Source organism: Eubalaena glacialis, chromosome 17 (genome assembly GCF_028564815.1).
Source record: "Eubalaena glacialis isolate mEubGla1 chromosome 17, mEubGla1.1.hap2.+ XY, whole genome shotgun sequence".
In the NCBI taxonomy this organism is placed as follows: Eukaryota; Metazoa; Chordata; class Mammalia; order Artiodactyla; family Balaenidae; genus Eubalaena; species Eubalaena glacialis.
Genome location: NC_083732.1, coordinates 13,514,823 through 13,535,568, shown reverse-complemented (window position 1 = coordinate 13,535,568; position 20,746 = coordinate 13,514,823). Strand labels below are relative to the sequence as shown.

Sequence of the window (20,746 nt, the reverse complement as noted above, 5' to 3'; positions counted from 1 at the left end):
TCAGCTTGGTATCAAGGCACAGTCATAGTATTATATTTACCAAGAACAACCTGTTACCATAGAAGTGAGGCTGTCATATCACTATGATGTAAGTGTTGGCAAATATTGTCTCTGACTTTGGCTACTATGACTACTATTTGCAGTTCCAGTGAATCTAACTCAGAGGGACAATGAAGCCACAGCCTGCCTTCTGTCCCCAACTGAAGCAAGGGCGGCCTGGGAAACAGCAGAGTCATTAAATTGTCATCGTCACATAATTCTATCTCTAACTTGTCCTGGCAAAAATAGCATTAAAAAGTGGTATCATTTGAGTGGGAAATTTTTAAAATAATAAAATGGTGTTATGTCAGGCTGGATCATATAAATTTCAGGGAGAAAAGTATAGAAAGAGTCTTCTATGAAAATTCATTCATTTATTAATTAATTATTAAAAGCATGTTAGGCTAAAAAAAACTGCATACTAGGCACTTTGGGGTGTAAAGATGCACAACAATAACATCTAATATATCCTGAGCACATTATTTAATTTTCGCAACAATCCTATGCAGTAAGTATTATGATCCCTTTTTCAAAGGGGAGACTGAGGCACAGAGAGTCACGGCAGGTGCTGGGATCAGATATAGCCCAAGCCCTAAAGCACCTGCACTTTCAACTCTGTGCTGAAAAGCTGGAGCATGTAAGGTCATAGGAGCCAGAAAGCGAGAGTTACCAGAATGGATTGTCAGCTAGGTTAAATGCTGCTGAGAGGTTGAACGTGGGATCCGAGGGGAAAGAAAAACAAAAAAGGAGATCAGGCCTGCTGTCATTGGTGACCTTCAAGAACAAAGGTTTCACAGCCTGGTAGAGGCAAGAACCAGACTGAAACTGGCTGAGGATATAGAAGCCACATACATAGATTCTCTTTTGAGTTCTAAACCGAAAGGAAGAAGAAAAAGAAGATGGTATATAATAGGATCATGAGAAGGAAGTGCTACAGGAAAGCAGTGCTTGGACATTTTGGTGTCCAAAATGCAAGATGCAAGGTGGGGTTGGGGGGAGGTTTACTAAGGAAACAGGGTCCTAGAGAAGACAGCAACAAATGGGATCAAACCACACCAAGTGTAAAAGACGCGCAGCATTTCTTCCTGAGCTAGAAGGAGACAAGTCAGGATTGCGATGTAAGCAGAGGAGGTGATGGGCTAACTACCCATGATGAGTATGGAGACAGTGGTAAAGTGAGGGGCAGGACCAGAAGAGAATGAGAAAGGTTCCATAAGTGAAGGTCTAGAAAAAGGAGCCCAGAGCACCACTGGTAATGGAGAAGCACCAAAGAGATTAGCATGAATTTCCAACAAACACTCTCTCCACCTACCTTGTGAGGGAGAAAACAGAGAAACTGGACTAGGGATTGAGAATTAACAAAACAAAAGCTGAAAAGGACTAGAAAAAGGGTCTGGTGAGAAATTCGGTGGAGTAATTAACCATGCCCAGCTAGAGAGTTCAATGAAATTATAAGAAGCCCGGGGGAAGTCTGGAAACTGTAATAAGTAAAGGCAAAGAACAAGTTCATCAGGAGTAAAAAAATAGGGCGAGAAGAAGAAAAGAGGTTTTCTGGGATCAGAATTTCAATATTCTAGACCTTAGAAAAGGAGAAGAACTGAGTGAGAAGAAAAAAAGTCCACAGTGTGATTATGTTTATTGGTGAATAAAGTGAAGGTGGAGAGAAATGATATTGGAGTTGCAGCTAAGAAATTGAGGTCATCATACTAGAAAAGCATTACTACTTAGACTAGCTCCTCAAAGAACAAAGTTTCCATAATTGGCAGAGGCAAGAACCAGATTGAAGGTGGCTGGGATGATTTATGATGATAGCAGGTATGATTTATAAGTTCCATGAGCCTGATGCTAAGGAACTCAGCTTAAACTGCTCTTGTTGAAAGGGTATTTAATTGGAAAGATTTAGTACAGCTTAGTAAGCAAGTACTATATATACATTTTGAAAATTATGCAGACTCTTTAGTGAAGCTGACTTTTTTTTTTTTTTTTTTAACTTTTAGATGTGAGCTCTGGTAGCTCAATGGATTGGGCCTACAAAAATGGAATACCGTACACATTTGCTTTCGAACTACGTGACACTGGGCATTTTGGCTTTTTACTCCCAGAGATGCTCATCAAACCCACCTGTACAGAAACCATGCTGGCTGTGAAGAATATCACAATGCACCTACTAAAGAAGTGTCCCTGAGATGCCCCAAGGGGCAAGTCAACCTCCAGAGAGAGCTGGTTCTGCACAAGAGCTGCTTGGCAGTGGGTGCAAATTGTTTTTAAAGAGAAGGGCGATTACTGAGAGGGAACTTATCTGGGGACTTTAAAAGGACCTTCTCATGCAATTCAACTCTCTGTGGCAATAAAAAATGGTGGGAAAAAAAATTAGAGTATAACCTCGTTTGTGGTAAGAGAAGGCATCCATTTTCTGCCCCTTTAGAGTCTTATTTGATTAAGCGGGGAGGGGAGATTTTCTAGTTCTTTGGTCTCAAGAAATGTACAAATTGAGGATTCCACTTCAATAAATCTCATGTTCTCAATTAAGATCTAGGCTACTGGGGCTTCCTTGGTGGTGCAGTGGTTAAGAATCCACCTGCCAATGCAGGGGACACGGGTTCGAGCCCTGGTCCAGGAAGATCCCACATGCCGCAGAACAACTAAGCCCGTGTGCCACAACTACTGAGCCTGCGCTCTAGAGCCGACGAAGCCACCGCAATGAGAAGCCCACACACTGCAACAAAGAGCAGCCCTCGCTCGCCGCACCTAGCAGCAACAAAGACCCAATGCAGCCAAAAATAAATAAAATAAAAAATTTTTTTTTAATTTTAAAAAAAGATCTAGGCTATAATGGTGTTTACTTGCTTGGTTTCCATGTAAAATGAAGATTTTTGGCATGGAAAGAACTATATTTCTTAATATAATAAATATACAAGTTAATAAGACCTCAGATTATTCACATCATCCCCTGGCATTAGTGCACCAAACACCTATAAAAATGTAGCATGGAAGAGCACTTCTATTTATACTTTGAGAATGCCACTTAAAAAAAAAAAAGAGGAAGAGCCACACAGTGTTCAGAGCTCTACACTTATTAACAATCTCACCAATTCCTGAAATACTATGAGGTGGATACTATTATCATCCCCATTTTTCAGATGAAGAAATTGAGGTTTAAAAAGGTGATATAGACTCCCATTTCCAGGAATATGACAGGATAAGTATCTGGACTGCTGGAAATAACAAAAATTTCTGGACAAAACATAACTTTTTAAAATCATCTTTAAAACATCAGACAAAGAAGTAAGGAAGTCCCAGGCCAGGCATTGAGTGAAGGCAGGGTCCTAGAAATGTAAGCAATACTCTGTTATCCCAAGAGCGTTTGTCAAATCAGCTAAGTGCAGACTGATTTTCACAGCATTTTGGAGAATGGGCATGAGAACAAAGCCCAACACTAACTAGTCCGAGGTGGGAAGTCTAACAGCAGATTCTCCTCCTACCAGAATTCTGGGATTCCAAAGTGCTAATCCTTCAGTGTAAGGGCAAACTGCAAATAAACCCCCATACTACCTCCAATGGACCACAAGGAAAACTGACCATTTCAGATTTTGGCAAGAGTAGAGAGGGGAGAAATTGCCACTGAGAATTTGCAACCACAAGTCAGCCCTCACCCAGGTTTGTGGCACAAATTCAGATTACCTAGATGGTCTGATAAACCTCTAGCCAAGAATTTAATTCTGATTAGTCCCAGATTGGTTATACTCTCCAAGTATTTGATAGAAGCAAATCCTCTCAGAGGATTTATCTGACCAAAACACTTCATGAACACCAGGATAAAGAGATGAGCCTAAAAAGTTCCAGAGAGAAAAAGAAATGATCACAAGGAAATGAGGACCAGAGTAGCGTGAAACTTCGCAACAGCACCACTGAAGCTTGAAGATGATGGAGAAACTTGCCTTTAGAGGTCTGAGGAAAAATTCTGTCCTAAAAATCAATACCCAGCAAAACAATCAATGAAATGTTAGAATAGAATATAGACATTTTCATAAAACTGAGGTCCTAGATATTTACCTTTCTCTGGAAACTCCTGAAGGATATGCTCTACCAAAATGAGGGTGTAAACTAAGAGAAAGCTGTAGAACCCCAGGAAACAGGAAATTCAACATAGGAGAAAGGAATGAAAAAAAAATCTCAAGATAAAGAATCTGAAAAAGAATAGATATATAACTAAATCACTTTGCTGTACACTTGAAACTAGCACAACACTAAATTAACTATACCTCAGTTTAAAAATAAATAAAATTATAATTTACCTTTCTATTAAAAATATGCAAGATAATGGTGAAGGAAAAAGTCCCACTAACAGCATATGCCAGGTTTAGAGAATAACTAACTTGGAATAGGAGGAAGAAAACTAAAGACTTTAGATGAAGTTCTCCAAAATAAATATGAAAAAGAACACTTAAACACGTTCAAGGCAATTTACTTATATCAAAAATTTAAGGATGAGTTAGTAATAAAAGCACAGAAACCAAACAAACCAAAAAAAATAAAAATAAGGCAACTGTTAAGTCTGGTGAAAACAATGAGATATACAAGAGAAGAAATATAGCCTACTATATGACTTACCTATAAATAATATTTATATAGTTAAAATGTCAGCCCTAAATACTGATTTAACCAAAAACTGTGATGTAAATATGAGAAGGATAGAAAGAAGTAAATGTATGTGAGAGGGAGTTATAGAGTTACATCCTCATCTGCCATAGTAAGTCAATAAACAACATCTAAAACCAAAAAAAAAAAAAAAGCAGTATCTGTATGTTATTTCAAAATAAGAAAGTAAGTGCTGGAAGACCTAATTTTAATGATTAAGAATTACTGGCTAATGAGAGGGACCTGGGAGTAAGGAAGGATGGAGCAGGGGACTGCTGCTTTTAATATAAGCCCAGTCATATTATTTGACTGTTTTTTAATTATGAAAAATATCATGGAATATATTCCTTTTAAAAAACTCCCAACTACTCACCACCCAATCTTTTTGATGTTTATAAAATGTACATTGTTTCAATTAAAAAATCAAAATTAAATTTAAAAGATTAAATAAGATTATCTGTGGAATGCATAGGGTAGAACCTAAACTATAGTAGACAACCAGGAAATATTAGTTTTGTCTATGTTTTACAAATCTAATTTATCTTGTAGTCCCAGTTATATATTTCCAGGAATGGATCTCAGGGAGGTTTGAGGCTTAGTCCTGCTAAGGGATACTACACCTGGGAATTTAAACTTCAATTCGTCCCATCTGGCAGTAAATGCTCAGAAATGATCTGGGTTTGGGGGTTGTTTTATACTACTTATTTCTACCCACAGAACAGGCGAAGGCCAAAGTGTCCAGAAACAACCAGGAGGGCCAGAGACTTATGAAGACCCCCAAGAATGGGAAGAGGCTGCTTCTCAAAGGACCTGGCAAAGATGCACGCAATCAACTGGAGTCATCTGGCGGCCTTCGTGGACCCCTGAGGAAACTTTTCCCTTGACTGGGCGTGTGCTGTGCGGCCCCTGCCCTGTTAGCTGTCTGTGTCCAGATCTTTTGCTCCTGTCTATTGATGCCTTTCCAAACATAATCACTCCTGTAACAACCAAACAGGAGTCAACTCTTGAATATTCAGGGAGAAAAAAAGAATTTACAGATAATCCCCGAAATTCATTTTTCATTGTATTTTAAATTTCTACCTATTCTATACCCTCTGCAATAAGATCTGTTAGCAAGTTAGTATCAAGAACCTAAATGTTATTATTTATCCCTGCCCTTCACATAGCGTAGGTGCTAAAAGTAATTTTTTCAAAGTGAAAACAAGGGCAACAGAAAATATAGAATCTGAATGATCCACAAACTAGCTGGGTATATATTTTATTATCCACAAATAGATTCAAGATGAAATTTTGCCTTGATGAACCTCATGTAAATTCTTTTCAGGGCTTATTCTCACATTTCAGTAACACTATCTTTTACAGCTCAAGTTCTATAAGTGGGTATTTTAATATTTATAGGCTATTTTCATTTTTAATCTCTTTAAACTAAGCTACAAAATATACTGTTGGGTGATTTATGTTCAAGGCACTCTGCTAGGTGCTGTGTATGAGGAGGTGCTGGAGACAAAATGTGTTAGATTTATGTCTATACTTGCTTAGGAATGTAAAAGTTAACTTCAAACTAAAAACGGCACCTGCATTTTTAAAAATAGTTTGGCAAGATACATCCCTCATCCCCCACTTTTATTAATAGTAATTTTGTAAATTCTGGTTATGCTGAGTTGTAGCTCTCAGCTTGGCTTTAGTGAGTGTTTTCATTTCCAAGGTCTGCCGAAACAAAGCATCACAAATTGGGCGGCTTAAAATGACAGAAATCTGTTGTCTCACAGTTCTAAGAGGATAGCAGTCCAAAATCAAGGTGTCAGCAGGGCCGTGCTCCCTCTGAAACCTGAAGGAGAATCCTTTCCTTGCCTCTTCTTAGTTTCTGGTTGGTTGCCAGAAATCTTCAGTGTTCCTTGGCTTACAGCTACTTAACTTCAAACTCGGCCTTCCTCTCACATGGCCTTCTCCCTGTGTGTGTCTGTGTTGTCACATGGTGGTCTTCTTATAAGGCCACCAGCCATATTGGATTGGGGACCCACCCTACTTCAGTATGACCTCACCTGGTTCCATCTGCAGTGACCCTATTTCCATTAATAAGGTTGCATTCCGAAGTACTGGGGGAGTTAGGACTTAAACATATCTTTTTTGGGGGGAGGCAAAACTCACCCCAGAGCAGTGAATAAATATCCTGAGATACTGATGTTAATGAGTCTGTTTACAGAGCCAAAAAGTGGTGAATCTTGGGAGTTCCCTGGTGGCCTAGTGGTTAGGAGTCCGGGCTTTCACTGCTGTGGCCCAGGTTCAATCCCTGGTCAGGGAACTGGGTGATGCAGACAAAAAAATTAAAAAAAAAAAAAAGTGGTGAATCTTGCTTGAGTTTAATCTTTTGTTCTCAAGGCTGTTGGGGAATAGATGCAAATAAAACAAATTTTTTAAGTTCTAACACTCCCAATGAGATTGTTTTTAATAGACTATTAATGGAAATAGAATGATCCACTATTTATAGTTTACTTTTTTAAATACTAAAATTATAGTTCAAATGATGATTTACTTTTCTTAACATGGGAAATTTGTTCATTTTAGGTAGGGTTGTATATTACCTTAGTTCCCGATAATGATTTGGGGCTGCTGCATCATAAAATGTATTTACAGCTAAGTTATATTAGATCAAATCTAATTGATTAAATCAGAATTCTGTGCAACGTTAATTAAAGTATGCTGTAGATTAAGCAAAGTAATTACCTGAGCGATTGCACTTAATGGAATATTTTTATGAATCAGAATCCTGCATAATAAACCTGAAAACAGCTACACTGAATACCTAATATATTTCACAAAACAAATTGCAATGAGAACTGCTAAGACATTTGAACAATGCACATGAAAATAAAGGCAACTTGAAGTTCTTCTAAAGCAGGCTCTTAGTTCTTCATTTCCAATGTGCCACCAATCCCCCCACCATGTTTTTGCAGTTATGACTTTTAGGACTACCTCCTCTTTCCCCAGTGGATGCCCTATGGGAGTTTCTGCCCTGGGCATCCATGCTTGTTCTAACAGCCCAGGCTTGGGGAGAGAAGCATATCAAATAACTCAAGATGTTATAGTGTATAAACTCTGGAGTACTATTCACCTTATAATTTATGAGTTCAACTAAGAGGATAGCTTCCCACAAAACACTGAAACAGTGTTCTAAGTTTTAAACTGACCCAAGAGTAAATGCTTCTCCAGTTGGCAAGAATTAAAAGGTAACAGGAACACCCAGCCCGTCCATGAAAATGAGCCAGCAATTCAGTGTACCTGCTCTGGAGGAAATAATTTGGAACAACCAAATGACTGGTGTTAGGTTCAGTTACTGAATTTCTATTCCAGCTATACTTCTGGCAGAAGTACAGATCCCTGCTATCCTAGGTAGAATTCTTCAGTAATTTAAAGATGTATTCAATATTGTAAGGGAGGCTATCTGATATCTGCTCAGCAGAAATTGTGTTGCTGGCTGTATTCAGATCCAACTGTCTATCTAAAGCAATATTGGTCTGAAATCGTGTGTAAGGTTTTCATTTGGTAGAGTAGCAGACATGAATAGACACTTTAATGGCTTTGTGCCAGGGTCAACAGAATTTCATAAAAGAATGAATATTTGAAGGAAGTGTCACTGCACCTGGCACCAACTATCACGGGAGATACATGAGGATCCTGAAGAGGTAGCACCGAGCTAACCAGGAATGTCCAAGAATCAATCAATTTTTTGTGACAATAATTGTAACTCTGAATTACTGTTAATTAAAGAAATAATTCTGTACTGGGAACTTGAAATCAAATTAACTTTTTTTTTAGACTCATGAATACTAGCCTTTAGTTTTCCTTTAAAATACTTGGGAGTCTGTTCCTTTTACCATCTTTAGCTAAGGTGCTTTTATATAGACGACTTTGAGTCACAGTCAACATTTCAACCACAGATCGTATAGCAATCTGCATGTTTTGTTAACCAATTAAGTATTCCAAGTATTTTTTAAGTATCACTACTAAAAGCGTTTCTCTTATGCCTGGATCCATTCCCCTTCTTTTAAGGGCAAAAGAGAATTCTAGATTCGCCTGTCTTAATCTCATTTCTCTGCCTCCCTCCAAGGTGAGTTCTTCCTTGGGTCACCTGTTCTTGTGTTCTTAAGCTTTTGCGATGGAGAATTGGGAAGAAAGATGAGGAAAGCAGAAGCAGAGCAGAAGCCTCCTTAGACAAATGGAGACTTTCCCAGGGACTCTGAAGGCAGGAGGTACAGGGCAGCTGCACTTTGTAGGATGATGGATAGGAGAGTAAAGAAGGAATTTTAAGAATCATTGCTGAAGATTATATATGGCTTTTGGGACATTCAAAAAGACTTTGAAATTACTGGGCCATATTCATTTGAATATATGAATATACATTATTTGAGAATGAACCATTTGGATCCTAGTTTTATAAACATTAAACCATACCGGCTGTTTATTATAATTTTTGTGTGGCTAGCACCTTAGAATGCCCTTGCCATGTCCAGGGAATATGAAGTCTTAAGAATCCTGACTTCCCAAGATGGAACCCAGAAATAAGCCCGATATCATTTACAGAATACAAGCATGTGACTTAGGCTGCTCTAATAATAATTCCATTACATAAGATAAGCTCTCGAGATCTGTTTGCCACATCATGCCTACAGTTAACAATACTGGATGATACACTTAAAAATGTGTTCAGGGTAAATCTCATATGTTCATAACAATTTTTTTTTTTAATCCATATAGGAAATTTTTTTAAAAAATAAGAAGAAGTGAGAAACTTGAGGAAGGAGGCACCAAACAGAATCCATATGGTGGCAAAAATAGCAGCCAACCAGACAAAACTAAGATACACGCACCCCTATGTTCATAGCAGCACTATTCACAATAGCCAAGACACGAAAACAATCTAAGTGTCCATCAACAGAGGAATGGATAAAGAAGGTGTGGTACATATATATGCAATGGAATATTACTCAGCTATAAAAAAGAATGAGTTAATGCCATTTGCAGCAACATGGATGGACCTAGAGATTGTCATACTAAGTGAAGTAAGTCAGACAGAGAAAGACGAATACCATATGATATCACTTATATGTGGAAACTAAAATATGACACAAATGAACTTATCTATGAATCAGAAACAGACTCACAGACATAGAAAACAGACTTGTGGTTGCCAGGGAGAAGGGAGGGTGGGGGAGGGTTGGATTGGGAGTTTGGGCTTAGCAGGTGCAAACTATTATATATACAATGGATAAACAACAAGGTCCTACTTACAGCCCAGGGAACTATATTCAATATCCTGTGATAAACCATAATGGAAAAGAATATGAAAAAGAACATATATATATATATATATATATATATATATATATATATATATATATATAGGGACTTCCCTGGTGGCACAATGGTTAAGAATCCGCCTGCCAATGCAGGGGACACAAGTTTGAGCCCCGGTCTGGGAAGATCCCACATGCCGCGGAGCCACTAAGCCCATGCGCCACAACTACTGAGCCTGCTCTCCAGAGCCCACGAGCCACAACCACTGAGCCCACGTGCCACAACTACTGAAGTCCGCGCGCCTAGAGCCCGTGCTCCGCAACAAAGAGAAGCCACTGCAACGAAGAGTAGCCCCTGCTTGCTGCAACTAGAGAAGGCGCACGTGCAGCCACAAAGACCAACACCACTAAAATAAATAAATAAATAAACTTATTTTTAAAAAGTTTAGATGGAAAATATGTGGGATTATTAAATTAAAATTTAAAAAAAGAACATGTATATATAACTGAATCACTTTTCTATACAGCAGAAATTAACACATTGTAAGTCAATTATACTTCAATAAAATAAATTTTAAAAAAATAGGAGCCAAACTCATGCTGCAGAAACAGCAGTGGGGGGCAGGGGCAACAGCAGTGAAGGCTGTGGTTAAGCTCTGCAGGCCTGTTCTGCAGCTTGTAGTTGGACATAATCCCCAGCCTCTTAGCTTCGAGCTGGTTCTCCCATAAATATTTGCATAATAAACTCCTTTCCTGTTTAATCAGCCAGCACCAATTTCTGGTGCCACACAAAACGTTTTATGAAAACTCTTTTTGGGTTACCTATGAGAAGAATGGCTCAGTTTTCCGAAGCTACTCTGCTTTTATATTTAGCCCAGGCATTATTTGACACATAATGTTACTTGTAGATTTTGATCAGTGGCTTTTAGTTCAAAGTTAGATTGTGTTTCCAAAATATTAATGAAAATGCAATGAGTAAACCATGGAATAAGTTGTGTTCAAAATTCCAAATGTAATGGCTCTCGTAAAGAGAGGGCCCAATGAGACAAGATGTTTGGCTTTACATTTAGAAAAGAGTAAAGTTTCTGATTAGCAGTCCAGGGTCTCTAAGTCATACTCCAGAGGAGTCCTCCTTTAATTTTTATCCGTACAATAGGGATAACAAGACTGGTATTACAGGTATATTGTGAAGGACCTGAGCCCCACATTATTCATACCAAGCAACATTCTCTAAATTTTACAAATATGTAAGAATATAATGTAGGAGATGCAGGCAAATTTTACGAGGCCAAGGGACGAAGGAGAGGGGAGGGGTGGTGGATATTAATCTAATCAAAGCTTGCAGAGATCTTCATTGATTATGGGTAAATGATCACTAGGATGCCACCTTGATCTACTTTTATCACAATCAAGATACTGGACACCTTGTTTAACGAAAGGAAATATTTTTTTTCTATAGCACACTGTTGGCAAAGTAAGTCAAATTAGAAGAAAAATATTCCAGTAACTATCTCATCTAAAAGGAGGAGGAAATTATTTAAATATAGGCTTTGATGGGAAGAAATCTCCCTATTTGGTACTCCTGGGGTAATAAAGATTTTATTCTTGAAAGCCTAAACTAACAAGACTAAAATAGTTACTGGATACATTTACCATTCTGCATATATGACAAATAAGCAACGTGCTAGAGTAAATCCATGTCCAAAGGAATTGGTGTGTTTACCCAAAGGTTTATTGAAGAAGGTATAAAGTTGTCATCAATGCCTTCTCTCTTGGCAACTTCTCTGTCTCCTCTGGATAACCAGTTCCCTCTGCTGCCTCCCACTGTTCAGGAAATCCCACTATCACCATCACTATCCCCAGCTGAAGCATGCATCTCTGGCCTGCCTTTCCAGTTAGGTCTCAACCTCCAGATTTCTCTCCACTCCTTTTCCTACCAAGACTGAACTCTCTGGTGTGTCCTGGAAGGAAGTGCTCTTATCTGTGTTTTGGAGGGTTATTAGCTCCAGCTACCATGACAAAATACCACAGACTGGGTGACTTAACACTCATTTTCTCACAGATCTGGAGGCTGGAAGTCCAAGATCAAGGTTCCTGACTTGCAAACAGCTACCTTGCCTTTCTTTGGTGCATGGTATGGGGCGAGGGAGAGAGACACGAGAGAGCAAGCTCTCTGGTGCCTCTTTTCATAAGGACACAAATCCTATTGGATCTGGGCCACACCCTTGTGAACTTTTTAACCTTAATTGCTTCCTCAGTGGCTCCATCTCCAAATACATCCACACTGGGGGTTAGGGCTTCAACATGAATTTGTAGGGAGTGGAGACACAAATATTCAGTCCATAACAGAGGGGAAACAGTTAACTCAAACACAACACATGATGAAAGGATTTCAACCCTCTGCACAGAATGCACCTTCTGGCAGGGAATAATTGCTTAATAACCATGGGAAAGAATTTCTAACAATTCAGGAGGGTAAGTACAGCCTGCACTTACCACATGCTTCCTGTGTCTACGCGACTCCCCTGGGTGCAAAGGGCACTCTCATCCTGGTTTGCAGTTGTTTTACTGTTCCTGCTTCTTTAGCGTGGGTCATGAATATGCAGTAAACCCCTCCACTGGTGGCAGGGCATGTGGTCACACACTGCATCCCCAGACCTTCAGGCCACGGGCCATTTCTGGTCTTGAACCATGCCAGGGTTTCAAGTCTGCAAATAAAAAGGAGGACCTCCTCTCCCCTGGTCTGGAAGTACACCATACAGCCATGCCTGGATTGTATTCCAAATTTTCTAAATCATTTATGCTTGTGCATACGCAGCAACAGACACACAAACTTCCATATTCTTGACCTCTAAGTTTTTCCTTCTATATTTACCGGCCTTTGGGGGAATTAAATTACATTCTATTACCGTGTAGTAGATACAGATGGTATTTAGAAATCTTAAAGGTGGGAGAGGGTACCCGGCTGGCAGCCTCAGCCCGGATCTCGGCGCCGCAACCCTGCCCCTCTCCCGCCCTTGTCTCAGTCTCCGCGTCCCCAAGCACGGCGGAGGCAGCAGAGCTGTGGGCCACTGTATCTGGAATAGAGCAGAAAAATTATTATGCCTGTTTCCCTTGGGACTCATTAGAAATTGGACAGTGACATCTTCTGGGATTTAGGCTAGAGTGTGCAGACTGGTGCCTAAAATGGAAGTAGATGTTAATGGAGGGTCCAGAAGTCCCCTGACCACCCTGCCCTTGCCCGTGGCCGAGGTGAGCTCCCGGGAAAGGCAGAGGCGGAGAAGCCCCGCTGCTCCAGCGCACAGTGCTCGCCGATGCGCCGGACTGTGACAGGCTACCTGATCCTCCCCGTGGACTCTGTTTGGCTGGCTTCACGACTGGTGATGAACTCCCGAAGTTAGCCCAGAAGTGCACCGGAGGTGAAGAGAGTAAGGGAGAAGCCGTGCCTTTCTTGTGCTCCGAACAGCTGGATGCAGGACTTGCTCGTTCCTCTCGTTTGTATAAAACCAGACGTAGGTACTACCTGCAGTAGGAGATTCCAGCTGTCAACGGCAGGAGGTGAAGGCTGATGCCCAGCCCAGGAGACAAGTGCACTAAATCTTTACCTTATGAACCTTAAAAAGGCCCTCCGTGGGCCTCTGCCTCTTTGTCTTCTTAAAGGTAAGAGGGCTCACTCCAAATCTCTGGACTATCTCAATCTAGATAAAATGAACATCAAGGAGCCACTGACACGGAAGTGCTACAGTACCAGCTTCCACACTTAACCCTCAGAGGGGACCGTGTGTTTGCTAGGAATAATATATGAGTGACTTGCAGAGAGTGTAAACCAGTTTGGGTCAGCCTACACTTGGCTTGAAAATTCCACTGTTGTACTCTGTACAGGACTGTTTACATTATAGATGGTTAAATCAACTAAGTGTTCCTGGAACATAAAAATTGGATCAAATTTTGAATACAGGAATGAAATCACAGGTACTTGAGGTGAAATCATTCTAGAGCATGCAACTGCAAGGAAAACAGAATGTTGACCATTAGTTTGCATAGCTTTTTAGCTAGGAAAAAAAGGCTTTGGTACAGTAATATCATCTTTAAAATTCTGATACTCAAATTGGGAATGTTATCTGCTTGGTTGTTGCTGACTTGGTATGATTCATTAGAAATTTATGTCTTAAATATTCAAGTACTTCTTTAATCTCTGTATTTTACTATAAAATATATGTAATGATTTGTTTTATGAAATTTAGAACTTGAACATTGCTAAATTGGACTTTTTATTTTTAAATATTGAGTTTAAATATTTTATAACTGGTTTTGCACTGAAAAAATTAACATTTCAAACTGACAAGAGAACAATCTTTCTTCACTTGCCTCAGTAATATTGAGCAATGAATTTTTTATTTCCGCATGAAAAGTTATTGATCTCTGTAAATTATTTTATAGCATTATTAAAGTGTCTTCATAAAATTAAATTTGGGATACAAAATATTTATTTTACAACGGGTGGGGGGAAACTTTACCGGAAAATTTCCAACATGAAGTTTTCATAAGTTGAAAAAGTTTCCTTAGTGCTTCTTTTCTAATTTAAAATTCATCTGGAACTTTAAAATGGAAAGGATTCTTTAAATTGGGGATTATAGGCATAACACTGTTTGCATCTGAATGTTCTGTAAGTGAATGGAACTCTAATAGAGGAATTCATGATTTCTACTCTCAAATGCTTAAACTAAGTATGAAGTGATACCATTCAGCATGGCATCGGGTCGTTTCACTTCTGTGCAGCACGGGCACTCACTGAAATTCCAGTTTCTAGGATTAGTGCAGGAGCCTAAAGTGCCTCTACAGTTTTAATGAGTTAATCCTGGATTACTTAACAATTTATGTCAATTGCACTGGTTTAATTTGTTGCTAAAGGAATAATGCCCTGGCTTTAGTAACAATTGCAGCTCAACTATTCCTGAATATATTTTGGGGGGAAAATGTATGTAATTTACCTTTTGTAAAAGTTTCTATTTCTTTTTTTCTTTTTTGACTCTTGAAGGTGCAATTTATTACTGAATTGGCATTTCTGGCAGCATAGACCTCCTTTTCTTCTTTTTTTTATAAATTTATTTATTTTTGGCTGCGTTGGGTCTTCGTTGCTGCGCGCGGGCTTTCTCTAGTTGAGGCGAGCGAGGGCTCCTCTTCGTTGCGGTGCACGGGCTTCTCACTGCGGTGGCTTCTCTTGTTGCGGAGCACTGGCTCTAGGCACGCGGGCTTTAGTAGTTGTGGCTCATGGGCTCTAGAGCGCAGGCTCAGCAGTTGTGGGGCACCGCCTTAGTTACTCTGCGGCATGTAGGATCTTCCCAGACCAGGGCTCGAACCGGTGTCCCCTGCGTTGGCAGACGGGTTCTTAACCACTGAGCCACCAGGGGAGCCCAGCATAGATTTCCTTGTTTTAAATTTTATTTTGGAGGCTGTGAATTTCTAAGGTGTTAGCAGTCTTGCTTATAAAATAAGAACACCTTTTAATTAAATGAGTGGGTCATTCCTGTTGCAGCTGTGACTTTTCTTTGGCAAGAAAAAATGTCAAACTCTAGAGCAGAATAACTATTAGAAAACCCTAGGAACTCTTAATCAACGTTTATTACACTTTCACTGAGGCAAATCATGTGAAAGAGCCTTGGGGAAGTTTGCCCATATCTTACTGAGTTGATCAGATTTCTTGGTGGGCTGGAAATTTTCAGCTGTTGTACATTTTAAAGTAAATTGCACCATTGTAACATATTGTATTGACGAATGATCACTAAGATTAACTATATCTATACAGTCGTTAGTTTGACAAGAAATAGAATCCTGTCAGATGCCAAAGAGTTGGGATTTTTACATTTAATGATTAAACACCATTATTTATTGACGATTTACCCTGTGGAACTGTATTATTTCTAACTATGAAATAAAAGGGTGATGTAAACACACACACACACAAAAAGAAATCTTAAAGGTTGCTTTGCTTGTACCTCAGAAACACAAAAGGAACCAAGATGATTAACATTACTTTTTTTTCCTGTCCTAGTCTCACATAGGAATCTGAGCAAGTGCTATCTCAGCAGCTACCTAACCATAACAACTATTCTTAAACATGAAAAAAAAAATGTCTTCCGGAAATTTTATTTACCAAATATCTATGCATTTACACTCAAAGAATCTCAACAATGAATTTTGTGATAATACTTGAAAAGTGGTTTTAGTTTTATAAAGTACATTATACTTTCTAGTAATTTGGCAATATCCCTGGGAATTTAGATAGTAATATCAGAATGCTACCTACACAAGAAGCCTAGTTCAATAATTACTTGCTGATTGATTAATTGCAATACAATTATTTCTAAAAAGTGAGACAGAATATTCAAGTGATTTGAGTATGGTTTCTTGTCCAATTAGTGGGCAAAGCTAAGAAATAAGGTAAGTCCTCAGGTGTTTTTTTTTTAAAAAAAACTTACAGAAATTTCTAAACACACAAAGGTACTATAACATAGTAAACTTCATGCTCCCATCACCCAGTTTCAACAATTATCACCATTTTATTTTGCCAAACATTTCATCTTTCCTTCTCTGACTTTTTTCTTGTTGCAGTATTTTAAAGCAAATCCTAGATGTATTTCACCCATAAATATTTCGGTATATATCTCTAATACGTATTTTTATATTTATACGTTTCTTTCTATTTTATGTGTATTTGTAGATCAACAGTTTCCAAAAAAGTGGCCAAAGGACTTAGACACCTAACAAAATATGCTAGTACCCTTCTTTCATTTTTTCCCTCTATGTATTTCTCTCCCTCAAAAGAGGAAATCCAAATCAATTTTAATAGGTCAATAAACAGAAGAGTAAAAAGAACAAAACCCAGTAATCTCGATGGCAGAAATTTAAAATGTCACCTTTAAGGTTACTTTAAAACATTTCAATATGTCCCATTTCCATGAAAAGTACAAGCAAATCCCACTATTTTCCTCCAAGAAATCAGGTCCCTGGAAAAAGTCATAGTGTGGAAATTCCATTCTGGGTACTCCAAAACTCCTGAGGTTGTATAAAGTCTGCATATATATAATTTGCTATGGAAATTGTGGTGGTATTTAATAAAATATAAATTATTCCTGGGTGTACCACCTTGTTAAATATTTATTTGGTATATAATTTAACAAAGGTTCTGATATTACTATTTTATGGGTTTATCAAATTTTTAATTTATTCTAATTCTAATATGGAATTTTAATTTCACACTCATTAAAAGGCTCCATTCACTACAGAGGCAAATAACTGACCTGTAGAGTAGCCATAAAGCCCAGCAATAGAGGCAACCATATATAATAAATGGTTTATTGATATTACATGACAATACATTATGTTTGATTGTTGTCCCTCATTAATGATGCATAGTTTAGTGTGCTGGGCAGAATGGCAATGGACGGGATACATTAACACTGCATTTCTAGCAATCCTTGTACATACATCTATAATGCATTGCCTCCAATCATTAGTCTCAAAGGATACCTGGAATCCACAGAATCAGCAACACCTGGGAACGTTAAAAATGCAAATTTTCGGGACCTCACCCCAGACCTCCCGAATCAGAAACTTGGGCTCAATTGTCTGTTTTAATGAGCTCTGCAGGTGATTTTGATGCAAGCTAAGGTTTGAGAACCACAGGCTAAAATTATTTGTGCCTGATTTTTACTGAACAAAAAAACCAAAACCCCTGCCCTTTCAGCATACCCCAAGCATAGAGTTGCCAGATTTAGCAAATAAAAATATAGGACACCAGTTAAATTTAAATTTCAGATAAAAAAGTAAATTTTTAGTATAATCATGTCCTTGCAGTTATGTCCCATGTATATATCCCACTTATACAAGGGATATATAAGTATCTCCATGCATACTTATACTAAAAAATTATTTGTTGCTTATCTGATATTCAAATTGAACTTTTCATCCTGTGTCCTGAGTTTTTCTGGCATCCATACCCAAGGGTGCTCCGATCTAGCCAGCATTCGGCATACTCCACAGGGCTATGTCATCCAATCCAGTTTTAGAAATTATCACCCCTACCAGCCTCTCACCACTCTGGGGTCATGTGCTGGTTGCTCTCCGAGTGACCGTCCCTCGCCTGTCAAGAGCTTGCACACTGATTGGTGTATGTTTAACATGGTCGAACAGAACAGAGTCACCTATATTTATACTTGTGGCCACTCTGTAGGTAGAGATATTGGGTGTCAGCTGGAGACAAAAGCTAAAGAAATGTGTACCAAATTTCACCTAGCTAATTTAACTTATGAAAACAATTTTTTGTAGTTGTTCAAAGAGCTTTACATGTCACGCAAGATTCTGGATTTCAATAAGAAATAATTAACTGTGGATAAAAATGTTTTTATATTTCTTAGCAGAGCTGCATGCTGATGGTGGGTCCTTGCCTACAACTGTCCCTATCGAAGTCAGACAACTAAAACCAAACAACTCTGAAATATAAATCCTTCCTGAATTCATTTTACATAGTTTTTTTTTTTTCATTTTTCAGCTGTTACCCTGTTTTCTTTTTAAATTTACATGAAATGCGTAGATTTTAAATACACGGTCCAATACGTTTAGACAAACATGTACCCCTGCCCCGTCGAGACAGAGAACATTTCCTTCACTCTAGAAAAAATCCTCAAGCCCCACCCCCCAGCTCCAGAGGTAACCACTGTTCTGATTTTTATCACCATACATTAGTTTTGTGTGTTCTAGAACTTTCGTGTAAATGGAATTGCTTTCACTTTCACATATTCAAAACATTTGGCTGCATGGCAGGGAATTTATAATGTATTTTTATTTCTTTCTTTCCTCTGAAATGACCTGTAAAGCTCTAAAGTTAGGACCTCGTGCCCCCATCCTCAAGAGGCAGGAAGGGGGCTGGACGTTTTTCTGGTCCGAGGGGAATGACTAGAGGAAGGAACAGAAAAAGGTCAGCGTTCCCCGATGGCGACCTGAGATGGATCCCCAATGAAGGAGCACTTGGGTCAGGGGACCGTGAGGGGCACCAAGAGAACACCTAGGAGCTGTGCCAGATGGAGAACACCTCCAGCAGCCCAGTGGGCTCCGCAAGGCAGCCACGCCATTGCCTTTACCGCAACGCCTATCACTAAGCCTCTAGTCCTAGAGCGGCTGCCTGTGTGCTCCAAGATGTCTGTAATGAAGACCAGTCTCTGTAGCGTCCTAGGACTCTTCTGGTGGGAAAGAGCTCCTGTATCTGTACTTTGGGGGCAGACTAGACAATAATGGTACACCCTAAATTAAGGGCAGAGGAATGTAGATACCCCTGCTCCAGCTAATATAAGTTAAACATACAATTTATTTAATATTTTAGTGCTTTTCAAAGTACCCACTGGAGTAGTACCTATTATTTTAAAAGTCTACTACCCAGACAGAACATAAAATTTTAAATGCCAGCAGTATGTAATCTAATAATATCCTCCAGGGAAAACATTTGTATAATGTTCACTTTTGCTCACATTCCTGGAGGATCCAGGGATGAAAAAAACATATAAATCCAAACAGACTTGTTACTGGTATGGTTAATTTATACAGTATATACAAATGTTATATTTGAGACAAATGTAGAAAAGTACAAAGAATGAAATGCATTTTAAATGTACCCCCCCAGGACCTTGATGCTCATCACAAATCCTCACTCCCCCGACTTGTTCTCAGACTTACAGAAGCTCCCAAAGGCAAACTTACCTGCCGATCCTTCCACGAAGCCGCTGAAGTCGTTCTTGCTCGCCAGACGTGTAGTCCATCCCTATCAGGTCCCAAGGACCCTCACCTCTCCCGTGTCTGAGGAAGCCTCGTAGTATTATCACACACGACACAAAGCCTTCCTGTCTCTTTGCTGTCGGAGGCTGAGTCCTCCTGGAGCTGGTGCTGGCAGAGTTTGAGGAGCAAGACGCTTATTAAGGATCAACACCTGTGAAAGGAAGGGGGCGGAAGCAGAATTAGAGGATGCAGGTGAACAATGAGGCAGACCCAGAAAAAATGGCTGGGAGCTCTGGGGTGAGAAAGCCCTGCCCCCTGCCCCCTGCCCCCTGCCCCCTGCCACATCTCTAGATCCCTCTCTCTCCCATCACCGGATGCATGCAGCTCCAGGAAGGGTGGGACCTGGGGCCAATCAGCTCAGGAGAGGAAGCACACCTGAGAAGCTGAGAGCTGTAGAATTTGCTGACCACTGCATGAGCCCCAGCTGGACACCAAATCCTTCCTTGAAGGGAGATACAAGTACCTGGCCCTACTCCTCTCCTCCAACTCTCTGCAAGAGCCGTATGGATTTCTCTCCATCCTCCAAATCACCACGCTCTCCCTTATCTTGGAGTGTGTCCATTGCCTGGAACACTTCCCCACTGTCTGCCTGGCTGACTCCAGCTCATTCCTCAGATCTCATTCTTAGGAAGGACTTCCCTCCCCCACTCCTTTGTAACACTCATCTGGTTTATAATTTGCTTAATGCCTTTGTTCCCTGCATACACACCCTCCATTAGAGCAAGGAGGATGCCGGGCTGGTTTGCGCTGTGTCCTCAGTGTTGAGCGATGGTGCCAAGCACAGAGGAAATGTTCAGTGTATATCTGATGAATGGATTACTTAACTAGATATACCTAGTGTTCAGTTTGGGTTCTCTCAGAAGCCGATCCTAAATCAAGGATTCGAGGGCAAACCCTTTCTTTGAGACATGATTTCCGGAAACACTGCTGGGAAAGTAGAGGAGTGA

At 39.6% G+C, this 20,746-nt stretch overlaps 1 protein-coding gene and 1 pseudogene across 1 annotated transcript in view; both read left to right on the top strand.

The window, feature by feature from the left end:
• The window catches only part of CPA6 (carboxypeptidase A6), a 264,184-nt gene extending 261,804 nt beyond the window's left edge, over positions 1-2,380 (top strand). Inside the window, exon 11 of the mRNA XM_061171752.1 lies at positions 2,037-2,380. Coding sequence (XP_061027735.1) covers positions 2,037-2,224 — 188 coding nt within the window. The 3' untranslated portion in view covers positions 2,225-2,380. The remainder of the gene's footprint in view (positions 1-2,036) is intronic.
• A 10,777-nt stretch (positions 2,381-13,157) lies between these two features.
• On the top strand, positions 13,158-13,776 carry LOC133077008 (macrophage immunometabolism regulator-like; annotated as a pseudogene).
• The last annotated feature ends 6,970 nt before the right edge of the window (positions 13,777-20,746 follow it).